Below are 19,953 nucleotides of genomic sequence, written 5' to 3'. Positions count from 1 at the left end.
ATTCTGAATGAGTTTGAGGCTATGCTCCGTGGCTAACGGCTAATGCTACACTGTTGGAGAGATTTATAAAGAATGAAGTTGTGTTTGTGAATTATACAGACTGCAAGTGTTTAATAATGAAAAAGCGACGGCTCTTGTCTCCGTGAATACAGTAAGTAACTTTAACCACATTTAACAGTACATTAGCAACATGCTAACAAAACATTTAGAAAGACAATTTACAAATATCACTAAAAATATCATGATATCATGGATCATGTCAGTTATTATTGCTCCATCTGCCATTTTTCGCTATTGTCCTTGCTTGCTTACCTAGTCTGATGATTCAGCTGTGCACAGATCCAGATGTTAATACTGGCTGCCCTTGTCTAATGCCTTGAACATGAGCTGGCATATGCAAATATTGGGGGCGTACATATTAATGATCCCTGTTACGTAACAGTCGGTGTTATGTTGAGATTCGCCTGTTCTTCGGAGGTCTTTTAAACAAATGAGATTTATATAAGAAGGAGGAAACAATGGAGTTTGAGACTCACTGTATGTATTTTCTATGTACTGAACTCTTGTTATTCAACTATGCCGAGGTAAATTCAATTTTCCATTTGATGATCATGATTAATCGAACAAAAGAGTGTGATTAATCATGATTAAAAACAAAATTGAATCTATTGATAGCCCTAAATAAGATATTATGTCAGTACTAGGATTTTCTACCACATTTATGCCACTTCTTGATATAACAGACCCTTTTTAAATAAGCTGTTTAATCAAGACAAAACCTGTGCAAAACGACTCACTTGTTGAGCAGCAATTCGCTGGCGGTCAGCTCAGTGGTCGTGGAGGGCAGCAGAGGGTCGTCCAGATCGGATCTGCTGTCGGGTGTCATCACCATCAGCCGTTTATCACTGTCACTTTCGTCGCTCACAGAGAGACGGTCGAAGCTCACGGCTTTGCTGTAGCTGGGCGGCACGTCAGCGTCTGAGGTGTTGGGCGCGTCTGTGTCTGGAGTAATAAGCTGCCCGCTGACCACATCTGTTTGCACGTTCTCCGGTCCTGATGATTCACTTTCGTCCTGTTGGAAAGGCTGTTCTCCCTCCTCATCTTCAGTAACACACTGCTCTTCCTTTTGGTGCTCGTCACTCTCCAGCTGAGGAACCTGAACATCTTCGACTGCTTCCTCTGGATCTACCAAATCCCATTGGACTTCCTCTTCCACTTCCTCAGCCGTCTCTTCCAGCATCACTTCCTCATGATCTGCTTCCTCACTGACTCGGTGCCCCGGCTCTGCCGTTTCCTTCTTGTCCTCCACCTGGTCTCGCTCGTCCTCAGCCTCGTCTATGGTGTCGTTGGTGCCTTGTCGAGAGAACAGCGTTACGCACTGAGTGGCTTCACTGGAAAAAAAAACAACAAAAAAACAACACAAACAGGAAACAAGTTGAAGTGGAAACAGCATCATATTACAATCACTAGGAACATATCAATCTATGAATTATGGAACAATCTCTGAAGACGTTTTGACATATTGGCTTTGAATAACAAAAATTCCTGTAGTCCTGTATAATGGAAAAAAATACACAAATAGATAATTTACTTTGTCTTCTCAAAATCTATATTTAACACTGAAATCTCCTTGCCTTTTTAGAATTTTTTTCATGTTTAGAGGTTAATTGATGTCCGATACGTCCAAAATGTCCAATTACTGATATGTAGAACCAGTTATTTTACTGTATTTGTTTCTGCTTACTGACACAATAATGCTTAATATTATACTACAATAATAACATTATATATATATATATATATATATATATATATATATATATATATATATATATTAATTAACATTAACATTATTAATAACAAATAATTATATAATTAATAATAATACTTTTGTGTGTGTGTGTCAGTTCGATTAATCGTCATTAATCACATCTAACATAAATTTGTTTACATAATATATGTGTGTGTATATGCAACATTATATTTATATACAGTATTTGTGAATTTGTATGTGTACAATATAAATATATACATGCACACAATGTATATATATATATATATATATATATATATATATATATATATACATATACATATATATAATAATAATAATTTAACTATTACTATCATTATAATTAAAAAATAAATTATATTTATATTATTCATACTGTATAAAAAAAAACAGATGTAAAAACACAATATTGGGTGCTTTTCTTCCACAAGTAGTAGTCGGCCAGATAAAACAGAAATGTGTAAATATCAGTTAATATTTTCATTTATTTTGCATTATTTTTCAGGTTTTCCATTAGCATGTTTGCATTATAAAACAGCTGAGGTCAAAATAAATACAATAAAAAAATAAAATAATAAAGTCTGATGGGAGTGTGGAGGGTGAGGATGAATGTGATGAAGATGATAATGAGTTCAGCACCTGGACATGACGCTGCTTCCACTGTCCGCCGAGGAGTTGGACATATCCAATCCGTACATTTTGCGCAGTTTGGGACGAGCCCGTTCGCTGGTTTTGGGAATATTCTGAGGCATGTCGTCCAAGTCGTCCAAGGTGGACTGGCGGGAAAACAGCATGGTGGCTTCGGTGTATGCGCTGATGGATGGACAGATGGACAGATGAGTGGAAATATAATGCAATGAAAAAAGATGATGTTAGATGTTTAAAAAAATGAAAAATTTATTCTTTTGAATCTGGATGAAATACAACCTATATATTTTTTTAATTTTGTGATTCAACTTAAAATAATATTAGTCACGGATGAACACCTGGACATGCTGTCTCTGGAGGCGAAGGAATCCAGACTGTGTCCGACCCGTCTGCGGCGGGCTCTGTATGAGCCCGAATCCTCCTCGCTGATGCGATCCAGTCCAGATTCACGAGATCCAGACAGTTTTATCTGCTTCTGGTAGTACACATGGATGCTCCCACGGGACGGCACGTTTCCCTGCAGGACAAAGAATACAGCGGATCAGTTCTAGAATGATACCAGCTAGGCTGATTCATTAACATTTTGGATTATTCTAAAAAATTCCAAAAGGTACCATTGCATTTTAGGTACATATATTATAAATATTAAATTTAACGTTGAATTAGTTTCAGCAATTTTTTTCAATCAATTTCCACCATTAAATTATATTATACACAGTGATAGACCAGTACAGTGCGTGCAGAATTATTAGGCATGCTGATTTTCTGATCATATTTTTTTCAGGCACATCTTACCAATTCCAAACCACATGAATCTTAATAACTACTATTCATTTTGGATTTAATCATTTCTAAGTGATATATAATTGTTCATGAAGGCTAGAAATGAAAAACGCCTTATTTTCAGGTGTGCATAATTTGTTTTTACAGATAAAAAAAGAGATTTAACTCAGACTGTATATCCAAGTCAATATATATATAGATATATATATAGGTAGAACCATTTGCAGAGAACCTTTTTGACTTCTCTAGTCAGCATACAGCGCTCGATGCGCAGGACGGTGGAGATGTCGATGTATTCTCTGCAGACGGAGTTCAGCCACTTTGTGATGCTCTCGACAGTGGTCAGAAACAGCACCCAGGTGAACTTGATGATGTTGAAGACCCTCTTGATGATGTTGTCTACAGGAAGTAGAAAGTTACGTTTAAGTTTTGATGTTTGTCTAAAGTTTATATGAACTGGTAAAATGAACGTGTGCCATGAACACACCTGGTCCGTCCGTTTTCTCTTCCTCTGAACTCTGACGTTCTTCTTCACCGACTTCTATCGCCACATGACCTACACACAAGAAGTTGCTTGTCCATTAAGACCAACTTTACAATTATGGCCACAAATTTACAGATGTTAAAGAGTGCTGTACCTTCTTTTTTGTCTTTTCTGTGCCTGCGACCGTATCGCTTCCAGAAATAACGGCTCCCTTTGCCTCTTTCCTTCAGGGCTGCTTTAGAGTCAGTGATCCAGGTATGATACACAAACTACGAAGCAACATCAATATATATTCATCCATTAATGAACAGTATAGTGTTGCACGAGGACATAAACACACAAACATGTTCAGCCATTTTAGGAAACCAGTTGAAATTGATTCAAGTTTCAATGCAATGAATTTCGATCATGAATTTGTATTTTGTCCCCTAAAAAGGCTGAATTTGACTTGGATAGACAAGCACATCCAGACGCTGCATACAAACAACTGTTTTCAATCTGAATTTTCCAAATCTTTGAAAAAACATTTACATTTTTGGCATGCATATACATGGATATTGATGTGTATTTATTTAATTATCAGATTAAATTGAGTTGTTTGAATCCAGGTTACACAAGAAAATGGAAAATTCAAAGACAGCAACTGTTTTTTGCTCCACTAATATCAGAATGATTCATATTCAGTGTGAACGCTTTGTGTAAATTCATGGTTTGATGTCTTTTGTGGTCTATTTCTTAAATGCAATGGAGCAAATCACATTATTTTCTAGCAACAAAATTAAATGATAACATTTTACAAAAAGGTTCCAATTGTTAACTTTAGTTAACTACATTAAATTAACAATAAAGAAATTAAGAAAGTACTTCTAAAGCATTTATTGATTTTAGGTAATGTTAATTTTAGCATTTACTAATACATTATTAAAATCAAAGTTGTATCTTTTAACATAATTTAATAGACCTGAGCTGACATGAACTAACAACGAACAGTTGTATGCATTTTAATGCATTAACTAATGTTAACTAATAGGACCTCATTGTAAAGTGTTACCAAATAAATTATTAAACACAAAAAAGTGCCTTCCCAAAAAACACCACATCAAACAAAGACACAACATTCACAATGAACAACACCTCTAAATCATTTCCATTCCATGCATCCTTGAAGGAGTTCATATTTCACCATTTCATATTATTTACAATCTCATTATATTTACAAATATACAGTAAAACATAATTGGAACAACATGGAATGGAAATTGTACAATAAAACACCATCACCAAACACAGATCAAACAGAGATGACCCGTTCCCCGCGGTGGTACCTTGGCCGCCCTGATTAAATACTGCAGAACAGTTTTGGGCAGTTTAATGACTGATCTGGGTAAAGCCATGAGGGCTGAAGCAAACTTTCTGATGGCTCGCTGAGAGGAGAAAGAACCAGGAGAAAGTCACAGCATCAGTATCCTGAAGCCCTTCAAACAGTTACAACACTCAAACAACAGATGAACAATTAATACAAGGTTTGTAATTAAAAAGATGGATGAACTTGTGCAACAGATGCTCTGGGAATTTTCTGAGACAAACACTGTGTAATGTTGGAATTATCTTAAGAGGAGAACGTTGGCCTATTTGATTGGGAATTAAAAGAAAAATTACAGCAATCTCATTTAAATTGCTATTTAAAGGCACAATATGTAAGATTTTTGGATTAAAATATCTAAAAACCACTAGAACAATGTTATATATTTTGTTGACTTGTGTACTTACTAGGGCTGTCAAATGATTAATCGCGATTAATCGCATACAAAATAAAAGTTTGAGTTTGCATAATATATGTGTGAGTAATGTGTGTAAATAATATGTATATATAAATACACACAAATTAATGTATATATTTAAGAGAAATATCTTATTTATGTACAAAAAAATGTATTTATATATAATATAAATTATATAAAAATATAAATAAATACATATACTTGTAAATATTTCTCAAATATATACATGGATATGTTTGTATTTATATATACAAAATAATTACACACAGTACACCCACATATATTAGGCAAACTCAGACTTTTATTTTGTATGCGATTAATCGTGATTAATCGTTTGACAGCCCTAGTACTTACATTATCTCAAATGTTTCTAAAAATCCAGAGAAATAAGCAATTTTAACCAGGACACGGAGCGTGTCCGTGCGTCGCCTATCAACCTCCGGTTGCAGTGAAGCTTGTACCATTGCAAAGTTCTTTACCTTCCACTCTGATTATCGCGACCCCGATACTCTCCGCACCTCCAAACCCAGTAATTCCCTCATCACAGTCCGTTTCTGTATTTGCAGCCTTGCCTGAGCACTCAGCCAAGATGGCTGCCCTGCCTGAGCCTTTTTCATGATACATTTCATTTCAAAGCAGCTTTACAGAGAATGCATGTCATCATTACAATTTAGAGAATGCAGTTAGCTAATAATGTAATAATTTAGGCAATCTCCAACTCCAACATCCATTACACACAGAGTAGGACTATAACAACTTTCAATAACTTTACCCCACATACTCATGAACAAAAGAAGAGGAAGTGCTTGTTGGCAGCAAAATAAAATCTCTGCTGCTCGCGAGCAGTGTGTCATGCATGACTCTCATTAGCAATCGCTCCAGTGGCCTCGTTCAACTCCAACGGCTTTCAGCCACACCCTGCTTCATACTAAAGTAATGTTAATAAATCTTTATTAACAGTCCCATCCGATTCCTTTCGACTGGCTGTAGACATAAAAAAAAAAAAAGAAAATAATTCCACGAAATCGAGGCGTCATCAAGCTACGCCTTTGTTTTGAATAATTGGTGAAAATTACATATTGTGCCTTTAATTTAGAATAAATAGAGATCAACTGGAGACTTTAAAGTCTCATGCTTCTCATGTTTCTCCTGAGAAAAAGTCCTCAGTAATCTCATGTGTCTCCTCTAGAGTTTCAGAAGAGATCTCAACAATTTGTGAAGATATCAATGCCTGCAATCAAAATTCAGAGAGCTCAATATGAACTTGAACATGTCTCATAAAATGATCTGAGCTCATTCATTTTATAGCTCTATACTCTGACTGGATGACAACTATATTATTTGTGATTATTTTTATTACTAAGATGGAATTTTAGGCAAAACATCTGCGACTGCCCACATTCAAGTCCTGTTCTACAGTTTTTTTCCTTACTGAATATAATTTTAATTGGTGTTTACGAACATAAATTAATCGTGACTACATCTCCTGAGATTTAACAAAGCAACCCTAAAAAGCCTGTATCATATTTGATATGCAAATTTCTAAGGCCTGTTGCACACAATCTGCTACATGTCTTCTATCGTCTGATTGATCATTTTTATTTTTATAGCAAGTAAAAGGCCTTTCCTGTAAAATCTTTACTGAATTTTATAAAGTAAATGTAAGAATAACTTTTGCATCATTGGTAAAATTTCAAGAAGAACATTTACTGGACTGAATCAACTTAGGTTTACTTGATTATCAATGAGGAAAGTTTATTTGTCCAAGCTTTACAGGGTTAAAAATCAAGTCTCTTTATTTGCACAAAAAGTTTGAATTTTGATTATAAGTTTGACACCAGAGAAGTTCAGTCTGTTCTCCTCTGCAGACCAGCAGCGGTTCACTCACATGAAAGGCTGATCTCTTGGGTGGTTCTTCATCTTTTTTCTCATCATCTTCCTCTTCCTCTTCACTGTCAGTTTCAAACAGGTAATAATCACCACTTCTAACCACTGAGAGAGGAACAGAGGAGAGCGTCATAGAAAATCATAGAAAATTATGTTTTTGATGATTCATTACTCTCTCTCTCTCTCTTTATATATATATATATATATATATATATATATATATATATATATATGTGTGTGTGTGTGTGTGTGTGTATATATATATATATATAAATCAAGAACGAAAATGTTGACTAATCAATAAAGAAGTTTTGCATATCAGAGCAGCTGAGAAAATACAAATGAATCTCTTGATCAAACTTACCTGACTCTCTGAATCTGAAAACAAACATTTGTAAAGCAGTACCAAAACAAAACAATAAAACTGAGATTAAAAGATTAAATCTTGCATATCCCATTTTATACATTTCAATAAAAAAGCAATTACCATAAAATAAACCCACAAAAACAACAACAACAACAGCAACAAAACAGTTTTATATATCTAGTTGGGTTAGTCAGTCATCTAACATCTCGGAAACACTGCTGTGTCTGCAGTTTCACAGTTGCATAGAAAAACAGTAATTGGAATAAGGAAACTGCCTTGTGTCCTTGAACAGAAGAGCCACAATGGAGAGGGAGGGAAGGGGAGGATGCTGGGAAAACACTTTATTTAAGTGACAAAACCAAATACTGGCCCTATAAAGCTCTAAAAAAAGACACATTTTCTATAGTGATTAGAGGGTCTCTCATTAAAAAAAACATACTATGGTGTTACCATGGTTTTAAAACATGGTGCAATAGTAATACCACGGGTTTTTGGATCATGAATTTGTAATACTATGGTAGTCTTTGCAGTACCTTGGAGTGCATGTAAATACCATAGTATGCGAATATGGCAACCATATTCAATCATGTACCATGGTATTACCGTCCGATACCATCACTGTACCATGGTACAACCAGGAAGGTTTTCCTTAATAACACTCAGCATTCTAATCACTATACAAAACATGTGCCTCAATATCACGCTGATAACTGAGATCAGCACATCAACGAAGACAAAGTAAATACCATCTCACCCATATCACAAACTCACAGCACACGCTGTAGAGCACCAAGACTATGAGTTTGAAGGCATTTCATTTGCTTTTTGATGGTTTTTTGTTCAGCACTTTCTTTGTTGAATAGGACATAAAGAGAGTTGGTTGAAGAGGATTTAAGAAAAGTTAGTTCACCCAAAAATGAAAATTGACTAACCCTCCTGTTGCTTAAAAGCACACCAGATTTTTTCTCCATGGAAATCAAAAGGAGATATACTCGCTCTTTTACATTCACTGAAAGATAATTTACCAAAGTTTTTAAGCTCACTAAATTTGTTTTTGTTTTGTTTGACACAGCACACACTATTTTACATTTTGCTAACATGTTTCTAACAGATTTTAGTTGCTTACATGAATTAGCATGTTACTAGCATGTTTCAGCCATTGTTAGCATTAATTAGCATGTTTTTAGCATGTTTTACCATGTCGCTAGCATGTTTTAACACACTGCTAGCATAAATTTGCATGTTGTTAACATGTTTCACATGCTAGCATTAATTAGCATATTATTAACATGTTTTACCATGTCGCTAGTATGTTTTAACGCATTGCTGGCATGAATTTGCATGTTTCTAATGTGTATTAACCTGCTGCTAGCATGTTTTAACACACTGCTAGCATAAATTTGCATGTTGTTAACATGTTTCGCATGCTAGCATGAATTAGCATATTATTAACATGTTTTACCATGTCGCTAGCATGTTTTAACGCATTGTTGGCATGAATTGGCATGTTTCTAGTGTGTATTAACCTGCTGCTAGCATGTTTTAACACACTGCTAGCATAAATTTGCATGTTGTTAACATGTTTTGCATGCTAGCATGAATTAGCATACTATTAACATGTTTTACCATGTCGCTAACATGTTTTAACGCATTGTTGGCATGAATTGGCATGTTTCTAGTGTGTATTAACCTGCTGCTAGCATTTTTTAACACACTGCTAGCATAAATTTGCATGTTGTTAACATGTTTCGCATGCTAGCATGAATTAGCATATTATTAACATGTTTTACCATGTCGCTAGCATGTTTTAACGCATTGTTGGCATGAATTGGCATGTTTCTAGTGTGTATTAACCTGCTGCTAGCATGTTTTAACACACTGCTAGCATAATTTTGCATGTTGTTAACATGTTTCGCATGCTAGCATGAATTAGCATATTATTAACATGTTTTACCATGTCGCTAACATGTTTTAACGCATTGTTGGCATTAATTGGCATGTTTCTAGCGTGTATTAACATGCTGCTAATATGAATAAGCATGTTTTAAGACATTGCTAGTATGAATTAGCATGTTGCTAGCATTTTTTAGCTCTTAGCCTGTTGTTAGCATGATTTTCAGCCATGCACTTTGATATCACTGATGGTTTCAGAGACATTGTCATTAGTCTCTTTATTTCTTTTGCTTTATAAATTAGTGTTGCTTTAATGTTGTAATCAATAAAGTTTTACTTTGAGCCTGTAATCTTGGTTTGCATTTGTCCCTTGTTTTATTTTTTGCTTCCCTTGAGCCACGGGTTGTAATGGCATTTTGTTATCACTAGCATGTTTTAACACATTGTTAGCGTGATTTAGCACATTGCTCGCATCAGTGGTGGCTACTGGTCTGTCAGAGAGGGGAAGCTCATTTTCGGCCTACATCATAAAATTGTCTATTTATTTAAAAGTAAATTCTGCCCTACGTTCCTTTTCAAGAAAATGGTCTGTGACCCTGTCGTACCAACTAGGAGTCTTTTCAAGTGAATGAATGAATGAACGATCTAAAAAAAAAATATTAAACTCTGTAAAACTGAAACAAGGAATGTGGTGTATAATTGTGTGAAATGTATGATGAAAATCAAGCAATTTCGCCAAGCAAATATCAAAGAAATAGGTTGCAGCAGTTTTTATTTCGACTGAACTTGAGAAATCCGCGATGGGACTGAGCGCGAATAGCTTCAGTGATTCCTTATAGTACAGAATCGCTGTCAGTCAAAAGGAGATGCAGTCTTTCGACAGACCCTCCAATCATCACGCAGAAGCTCGGAGTCCGGGCCAGCCCACTCCCCATTCACCCCCAGAGACGCTGAGCGTCCGTGGGCGGGACATAATCGCAGCGTTTATCCAATGACCGTCTAGTTTCGAAGCGCTGAAAAAAAACGTTCAAAGCAGCCCCACTGAAGTCAATGGACGCTGGGCTTCAATAGGGAAATGCACTGTGACGCTGCTGGAATGTATGAGAAGGAAATCGAGTCAGCCGACCTGCTATATGTAACTGATTCTGAACGAACTCGTCTTTGAGATGAACGTTTTCTAACGCATTTTTAGTCAATAAAATGTTAATACAATAGTACATATTTGACCATTAATTTTGTGACATTATAAGGGAAGCCGAGCTTCCCTTGCAGTCTTAAAGAAATCGCCACTGGCTCGCATGTCCTAAGCTAGTTGCTAGGCTTTGTTAGTTCCCTTTCAGTCGGTCACGTTCGACGTACGTCAGTAGTGACCGACGAATTGGGATATCGCTTAGAGAGCCCTATCATCTTCGTGTAAACTAAAACAAGCCAATGGAATTGGCGTGCGATATTTGCATAATGCGCACCGCCCCCGACAGGTGTATATAAATAGGAAGCGGATGCAATCGCACTCTGTCTTTCGCTTCGGAGCCATTCACTGGTGTCCTATTTAGAAGACTCTTTTCTTCGTTTGTTATTTATTCTAAAACATTGCCTCAGAAGAGGATCACAGCGAGCTTTTAGTGCTGGTGAAGAGGGCACGTTCAGCGAGGTCGCGAGTGTCCGAGGAGCTGAGCTATAAGCTCTAAAACTGCTGTTTTCACAGCAACACAAAGAGTGTGTGCAAGTAGCGATTTGGGCCGGTTCCTCGGTGTGTCAGGGAGTGGTGTACCTGACACATCGCGTCGCTCCCTGGGTGCTTCAGCACGAGTGAGTTGACTTCCCCTTCTAAAAGAGCTTTACAGACGAACCCTGACAGTATGTCATTTCGTCTGTGCGTTAATGGATGCGGTCGTTCCCTGGTCCCTGCTGATGGGCACAATCGTTGCATCTCGTGTTTGGGCATTCTGCACGCTGAAGCAGCTTTTGTGGATGGTTCATGTTCCCATTGCGGGAACATGACCATCGCGGTGCTGAGGTCGAGGCTCTCCTTCCTGAAGTCTCAGGAAGCGGGGGTCCCCTCTCCATTGCCGCGTATGACCGTTCTTTCCGGCCCCGGGAACCGGAATGACGGTACGGCGCTGTATAGAGAGGGCGACCTGAGGATTCCGGTCAGGGCTTTCCCGCCGAGCGGAAACGCTCCTCGGGCCCCTGCCGCCTCATCAGCACCGCAACCCATCGTGCCACCGTTGGTTTCCGCTGGGCCCTCTACGGACTGTCCAGCCGTTACCTTTGGTGTGCTGGCGGCGGATCGGATGTCGACCGCTGCATCGGAAGGTGAGCCTGAGTCCTCGGGGGAAGATCCGGACGCGCTGCCGCCCGGGACGGTAGTGTTGCCCGAATCGGATCCCGAGCTCACGGCTGTGCTCTCCCGGGCCGCCTTGTGCGTCGGGCTTGAGTGGAACCCTCCACCCTGTCCCGGCCCATCTCGGTTGGACGATTGGTACTTGGGGGGGGGTCGCGCTGGTCAAATCCAGCGTCCCGCCCCAATGCCTTTCTTCCCGGAAGTACACAATGAGGTGACCAGGTCTTGGCAAGCTCCGTATGGGGCTCGTACAGGGCCTGGTCCCTCGTCCGCCTTCACCTCCCTGGACGGCGGGGAAGCCAGGGGATACGCGAAGCTCCCGCCAGTCGAGCGGTCTGTTGCGATGCAGTTGTGTCCAACGGCCGCTGGCGGGCGCGGTGAGCCGCGTCTCCCGTCCCAGGCCTGTGAATTCTCAGCCGGTCTGACTGAGAAAGCTTACAGTGCCTGTGGGCAGGCTGCCTCTGCCCTGCACGCGATGGCCCTTTTGCAGGTCTATCAGGCAAAAGCGCTGTCGCAGATGCCCCAGGAAGGTCCTGACCAACAGCTGCTTGGGGAGCTGCGCGCTGCCACTGACCTTGCCCTCCGGGCAACGAAGGTGACAGCGCGTTCTGTTGGCCAGGCGATGTCTACTCTGGTAGTCCAGCAACGCCACCTCTGGCTGACCTTGGCAGACATGAGGGAGACCGACAAACATCGGTTCCTGGATTCCCCCGTGTCTCCGGTCGGCCTTTTCGGCGACGCGGTGGAGAGCTGTGCCCAACAGTTCTCCGCTGCACAGAAGCAGGCTGAGGCTATCAGACATGTCATGCCACGGCGGTCCGCTGCTGCCTCCACCCAGCCGCCCGTGGCTCAGCCTCAGCCCGCTCGTCGCCGAGGGCGCCCGCCTGCGTCTTCCTCCGCCCCTGCTAAGTCGGCAAAGCAGCAGCCTACACCAGCCAAACAGCAGGGTGCCGGTCGCGGACGTGGTGCCCAGCCCGTCTCTGCCAAGCCAGGTGGCAAGCGGTCGGGGAAAACTCGGCCCTGAGACGGGCGACCTGGAGCGGAAGGTTCCTGCCCTTCGGGAGAGTATTCCATCTGCTCTCCCACCCCCGGAGGAGGGCCGGGGGGATTTTGTGGCGTCTGTCTATCTACCGCCGCTGGCTCTCCGGAGTCCAGCGGTACCCACTTTGCCACAAAAAGAGCAGTTTCCTCAAACTCCAGGTCACAACAAGGTGTGTCTGCCAGTGTGCCAGGCCCCGCCTCGCCGCTGGCAGCACCCTCCCCATTCGCCAGCAGGCGGCAGTGTGATGGCGCAGACCGCGTCCCGTGCGCCGTCTCCCATGCACACTGCTGCCTCGCAGAGTCCGACCCCACTCGCGGCCGCTTCCAAGCCGCCCGAGTCGGGTCCCTCTCTGCCTTGCTGCCCCACCCCCGGTGCGTCTGTGGTGCCTTTGGTCCCGCTGGTTCGGAGTCTGGAGGCGTGGAGCACGCTTCCCAGCCCGTCCCGCTGGCTCATTCGCACTATCAGACTCGGCTATGCGATTCAGTTCGCCCGGCGTCCCCCGGTCTTCAGGGGTGTCCACTTCACTCAGGTGTCGTTGGACAGTGCTCCTGTTCTCCGGGCGGAGATTGCTGTCCTCCTGGCGAAGGATGCAATCGAGCCGGTCCCTCCAGCCGATATGAAGTCGGGGTTTTACAGCCCCTACTTCATTGTACCAAAAAAGGGCGGTGGGCTACGGCCAATCCTGGATCTGCGCGTCCTGAACCGGTATCTTCACAAGATGCCGTTCAAGATGCTCACGCAGAAACGCATTTTCGAATGCGTCCGTCCCCGGGATTGGTTTGCAGCAATAGACCTGAAGGACGCGTACTTTCATGTCTCGATTCTACCTCGACACAGACCCTTCCTCCGGTTTGCGTTCGAGGGTCGGGCATATCAGTACAAGGTCCTACCCTTCGGGCTGGCCCTGTCACCCCGCGTCTTTACGAAGGTTGCGGAGGCGGCCATTGTTCCCCTCAAGGAACAGGGCGTTCGTATTCTCAACTATCTCGACGACTGGCTGATCCTGGCCAGCTCGCGAGAGCAGTTGTGCGAACACAGGGACATGGTTTTAGCTCACCTCAGCCGGTTGGGTCTTCGGGTCAACTGGGACAAGAGCAAACTCGCCCCCGGGCAGAGGATCTCTTATCTCGGTCTCGAGCTAGACTCGGTTGCACGGACTGCGCGTCTCACCGAGGCGCGTGTCCAGTCGGTGTTGAACTGCCTGAGTTCGCTCAAGCGCAGGACAGCGGTTCCACTGAAAGATTTTCAGAGGCTCCTGGGGCATATGGCATCTGCAGCCGCGGTCACGCCGCTCGGATTGCTTCATATGAGACCGCTTCAACACTGGCTCCGCGGCCGGGTCCCGAGATGGGCGTGGCAGTGCGGCACGCTCCGTGTCCCCGTGACACCGAGCTGCCGTCGCACCCTTGTCCGGTGGTCGGACCCTTCGTTCCTGCGGGCCGGAGTACCCCTCGAACAAGTGTCCAGGCACGCTGTGGTCTCCACAGATGCCTCTGCCACGGGATGGGGGGCCACGTACAACGGGCATGCGGTGGCAGGTCTTTGGACGGGGCCTCAGCTGCATTGGCATATCAATTGCCTCGAGTTGCTAGCGGTTCGTCTTGCGCTGGCCCGCTTCAAGAAGCTGTTGTCAGGCAAGCACGTTCTAGTCCGCTCAGACAGCACTGCGGCCGTTGCGTACATCAACCATCAGGGTGGTCTACGCTCCCGTCGCATGTCGCAACTCGCCCGCCATCTCTTGTTGTGGAGTCAGAAGTATCTGAGGTCCCTTCGGGCCACTCATGTCCCAGGTGTGCTCAACCGTGCAGCCGACGAGCTGTCACGGCAGCCTCCACTTGCGGGCGAGTGGCGGCTCCACCCTCAGGCGGTCCAGCTGATTTGGCAGCATTTCGGCGAGGCCCAGGTAGACCTGTTTGCCTCCCCGGAAACTGCCCACTGCCAGTGGTTTTATTCCCTGACCGGCGGCACGCTCGGCACGGATGCCCTGGCACACAGCTGGCCCCTGGGTCTGCGCAAATATGCGTTTCCCCCAGTGAGCCTTCTCGCACAGCTCCTGTGCAAGGTCAGGGAGGACGGGGAGCAGGTTCTGTTAGTGGCTCCGTATTGGCCCACTCGGACCTGGTTCTCAGACCTCATTCTCCTCGCGACAGCCCCTCCCTGGCCGATTCCTCTGAGGAAGGACCTCCTGACTCAGAGACGGGGCACCCTGTGGCACCCGCGTCCCGATCTATGGAACCTCCACGTGTGGTCCCTGGACGGGATGCGGAGGTTCTGAGTGATCTCCCGCAAGCGGTCGTAGACACCATCACTTCCGCTAGAGCTCCTTCCACTAGGAGTCTCTATGCGTTGAAGTGGAACCTGTTCGTCGAATGGTGCGCCTCTCGCCGAGAGGACCCCCGATCATGTTCGGTCGGATCCGTGCTTTCCTTCCTGCAAGAAGGGTTGGAGCGAAGGCTGTCTCCCTCCACCCTGAAGGTGTATGTTGCCGCTATCGCCGCACATCACCACGCAGTTGAGGGTAAGTCCCTGGGGAAACACGATCTGATCGTCAGATTCCTGAGGGGAGCGAGGAGATTAAATCCTCCTCGCCCTTCCTCCCTACCCTCTTGGGATTTGACCCTGGTTCTCACAGCTCTCCGGGGTCATCCCTTTGAGCCTTTGCAATCAGTCGACCTGAAACTATTGTCTCTTAAGACGGTTCTTCTGGTTGCATTGGCTTCCCTGAAGAGGGTAGGGGATCTGCATGCATTTTCGGTCGACGAAACGTGCCTAGAATTCGGGCCCGGTGATTCTCACGTTATTCTGAGACCCCGGCCTGGATACGTGCCCAAGGTTCCTACCACTCCCTTCAGAGATCAGGTAGTGAACCTGCAAGCGCTGCCCTCGGAGGAGGCAGACGCAGACCCAGCCCTAGCTTTGCTCTGTCCCGTCCGCGCTCTGCGCGTTTACGTGGATAGAACGCGAAGCTTCAGGACCTCAGATCAGCTCTTCATCTGTTACGGAGGCCAGCAGAAGGGAAAGGCTGTCTCCAAGCAGCAGGATGGCCCACTGGATAGTGGATGCCATCGCCTTGGCGTATGAATCCCAGGGCGTGCCTTGCCCGCTCGGGCAAGATACGTGCATACTTCACTCCAGTCGTGTTCCCCGCTTGGCGAACCCTGTCGAGCTCCTCCGCCTCCCCTTCGGCTCGGACATTGCGGAGTGTCTGATGCCAGGCCTACATCCGTCGCTGACGCTGTCTGTTGGCTGGGGCCCATATGTCGTGACCCCTCTACGTGAGCGGTCCCATATGTGTAATTTCCACGGTTTAAAACTCCCTACGGGCCGAGTCCGTGTCTTTCCCTTAGCAGAGCCAGCTCTGCTGTCACCTGTCAGATGAGTCTCCCCCTAACCAGGTGGAGCCATCCCAGGGACTTCATATGCGTACTGCCCCCCGGGCCAGTCCTATGTGTATTCCCACGTAAACTCCTCCCCCATTGGGTAGGTAGTGGTCTCCGCAGCGTCCCTTACGGGTTCGCTTCCCCAGTGTAGTCTAGTTACTTAGTGGGTAGTGGTTAGACAGCTGTAGACTCTCTCGGTGTAAGCTCGCCCCCTTCACCGTCAGCCGGTGCCATGGGCGGCTGAGCTTGCGCTGGGCACTGGAAGGGGTTTCGTAACTGTGGCGCTTTAGTTGGGATCCCAATTCGTCGGTCACTACTGACGTACGTCGAACGTGACCGACTGAAAGGGAACGTCTCGGTTACGTATGTAACCCTCGTTCCCTGAAGGAGGGAACGGAGACGTACGTCCCGTCGCCACAGTTTCTGTACCCTCGCTGTAGTGCGGACACCAGTTGTCTCCTCAGCGAAAAACAGAGTGCGATTGCATCCGCTTCCTATTTATATACACCTGTCGGGGGCGGTGCGCATTATGCAAATATCGCACGCCAATTCCATTGGCTTGTTTTAGTTTACACGAAGATGATAGGGCTCTCTAAGCGATATCCCAATTCGTCGGTCACTACTGACGTACGTCTCCGTTCCCTCCTTCTCGTAACCGAGACGTTTTGTGTAATATATATATATATATATATATATATATATATATACACACAACAATGAGAGTAAAAATATGATGATTGAATTTTCATTTATGGATGAATTATTCCATAATGTCATAGCTCACATTGATTCAGTTTTTTTGTGTGAGATGAGGAAAAATCACTCTCTTTTCCACAACAGAGTATCTGGTTGATTTTAACAAAGCAGAGTGATTCTCTACTGCACGGCTCCGTTCACCTGCTCATACGGTCACATGACAACAAACCAGAATCATCCAGATAGTCAACTTTTCTATCAGCAGCTGTATAGATCTATTTAAGGCATCAATTGGAAGTCATTAATTAACTTCATCATATATCCTAAAACCTACTAAGCACTATTGTGTTTGCATTTCATGAAGTAGTTAAAGTGGTCATACAATATTATAGAACATATATAGGGTTTGCACAGATACTGTAACATGAAATCCCAGGACTTTAAAGGACTTTTCAAGCAATTACAATCAGAGATCTCACTTATCAAACAATATCAAACAATATATTATCTTTCCAATTCTAAGAAAGGTAAATATAAACTAATAAAACTAAATGTTACAAATAAAGTGCAGCACATGCATCGACTGTGGTAACTTTAACCACTAAAAGGATACTATGTGATTGACCTGAAGAATGAAAGCTATAACATATACTTGGATATTTATATGAGCAATATCACGCTTATATCCATGCAAAATGGCTCTATATCTATATCAGATGGGCTGTAGTGTTAATTTTGCATAAAAAGATTTTATCGATAAAATTAAACACTAATTTCATATATATTGTCTTTCAAATATTCAAGCACTTTTTAAGTACCTTTTCATAAATATGGCTGTTTTCAAGGATTTTACAGGACTTACATTTCAAAAAGTCAAATTCAAGTACTTTAAACACCCTGTACGAACCCTGCATATATCATATCATACATTTTTACATTTTCAAATGTCAGAAATTTGTTATTTTTACAACAACAACAAAAAAAAAACGCCATTTAACCTTTACAAAGATCAAGGAAATTGTGATTCCTTATGATATGACCACTTTAAAGTATCTGCCACTGGTAGTTAATATGTGTACAATCAAAAACAGCCTCGGAGCCTTAAATAGATGTAGAAAAGTCTAAGATCTGGAGGGTGTGTTTGTTGTCTTGGAGGTCTGACAGAGCCCCAGTGCAGTATGGGAATCCTCTGACTTCTGGTCAAGGACACAAGGAGCAGTGAGATCAGAGGAAGGTATGAGGAACCTACTGGACGCATGATCAACCCAAGGCCTCCACCACTGCTTTTTTTGCACCTTGTTTTTCTTTCTCTCTGCAAATGAAATGTCAGAGCATTAATGAAAGCACGTCAGAAGTGACGGTGAAACCTTTTCCTTGTTGCTTTATGGAAAATGTGAATAATAACCAGTACACAACACTCATATCATAATGCTAACTTGTTTTTTTTACTGTTCTGCCGGTAAAGTTTCTAAGAGACGACACTATTTTATCCCAATTACAGTCTCCTGCTGTCATGATCTACATCATACCATCATCTTCATTTTCATCGTTTTCGTCAGGTGGGATGAGTTTCTGCTCCTCTCCGGACACCTGAGCCATGCTGAGCATCTTTTCCTTCCCTCTCTTGAACTTCTGCTGCCGCGTCTTAATACGGTCCATCCTAAGTTAATGCATTCAGTGGAGACACTCTTACTGGCACATCATTACTGTCAAATAATAATAAAATCAAATAACACATGTACATTGTTGTAATATACACTACTGCTCAAAAGTTTTGGGACCGGTAAAATGTTTTTGAAAGAGGTTTTATGCTCACCAAGGCTGCATTTATTTGATTGAAAATAAAGTAAAAACAGAAATATTATTACTATTTCAAATATGTTTTTTCTATTTGAATATAAGTTAAAATATAATTTATTTCTATGATGCAAACCTGAATTTTCAGCATCATTACTCCAGTCTTCAGTGTCACAAGATCCTTCAGAAATCATTCTAATATGATGATTTGATCCTCAAGAAACATTTATGATTATTATCAATGTTGCAAACTTCAAATTTTAGAGGAAACCGTGATACATTTTGTCAGAATTCTTTGATGAATACAAAGATCAGCATTTAGTTGAAACAGATGATCATTTGATACATTATAAATGTCTTTATTCACACTTTTGATCAAATAAATGAGTCTTTACTGAATAAATGTAGGCTATTAATTTCTTTTAAAATAATAATACATTGAGCAGTGGTGTTTCCCAATTAGAAAACAACATTGAAAATGACACACAATTGGTTGGTTTGGTCCAAAATCACTTAGTGAAGAATATTCCAAATTGCTCATGGAGAAAACAAAGTACTGTTGAGCTCCACTGCAGACCATTACAGGCAATTAAGTTATGTGAAACACTCAATTCAATTCAATTCACATTTATTTGCATAGCGCTTTTCACAATACATATCGTTTTAAAGCAGCTTTACAGAAAAAGCATGTGTCTACATTACAATTTATAGGGATCTGTTATTAAAGGTGACTATGTGAAAGCAATGTCCATTTCAGAAATGTACAGTTAATAGAAACCATGCAGCTAGCTAACATGTATTAATTTTAGGCAGAAAGAATGAGCTCGGAAGTTGTGATCATAATGATTACAATATATAGAAATAAACACAATAGGGATGTGCACGAGTACTCGTGACAGCAAAGATCGATCATGAAAACGATGATTGCCATGACTTTTAAAAATATATTTCTTTTTTTTTTCAAATTGGTTACTGAGGCTTTTTGGATGGTACCTGAGGTTGGAAAACGCACAGGGATGTTTATCATTTGATAAAAGTAGATGAAACTACAGTGAAGTA

The 19,953-nt window shown here is 42.6% G+C and overlaps 1 protein-coding gene across 8 annotated transcripts in view; it reads right to left on the bottom strand.

Annotated features, from left to right (window-relative positions):
• Positions 1 to 19,953, bottom strand: part of LOC125250405 (piezo-type mechanosensitive ion channel component 2) — a 131,918-nt gene that overhangs the window by 22,902 nt on the left and 89,063 nt on the right. For 7 of the 8 annotated variants that reach the window (XM_048162970.1, XM_048162965.1, XM_048162964.1 and 4 more), the window contains 10 exons: positions 18,627 to 18,757; positions 18,347 to 18,409; positions 7,377 to 7,480; positions 5,033 to 5,131; positions 3,862 to 3,976; positions 3,711 to 3,779; positions 3,456 to 3,622; positions 2,779 to 2,957; positions 2,432 to 2,605; positions 798 to 1,391 (listed from right to left, as the gene is read on the bottom strand). In XM_048162970.1, coding sequence (XP_048018927.1) covers positions 798 to 1,391; positions 2,432 to 2,605; positions 2,779 to 2,957; positions 3,456 to 3,622; positions 3,711 to 3,779; positions 3,862 to 3,976; positions 5,033 to 5,131; positions 7,377 to 7,480; positions 18,347 to 18,409; positions 18,627 to 18,757 — 1,695 coding nt within the window. The remainder of the gene's footprint in view (positions 1 to 797; positions 1,392 to 2,431; positions 2,606 to 2,778; positions 2,958 to 3,455; positions 3,623 to 3,710; positions 3,780 to 3,861; positions 3,977 to 5,032; positions 5,132 to 7,376; positions 7,481 to 18,346; positions 18,410 to 18,626; positions 18,758 to 19,953) is intronic. The other variant, XM_048162969.1, reaches the window with a different exon arrangement.

The sequence above is a fragment of the Megalobrama amblycephala genome, linkage group LG17 (genome assembly GCF_018812025.1).
Source record: "Megalobrama amblycephala isolate DHTTF-2021 linkage group LG17, ASM1881202v1, whole genome shotgun sequence".
Taxonomy (NCBI): domain Eukaryota; kingdom Metazoa; phylum Chordata; class Actinopteri; order Cypriniformes; family Xenocyprididae; genus Megalobrama; species Megalobrama amblycephala.
Note: the sequence above shows the minus strand (reverse complement) of the source record. Positions and strands in the feature narration are given on the sequence as shown.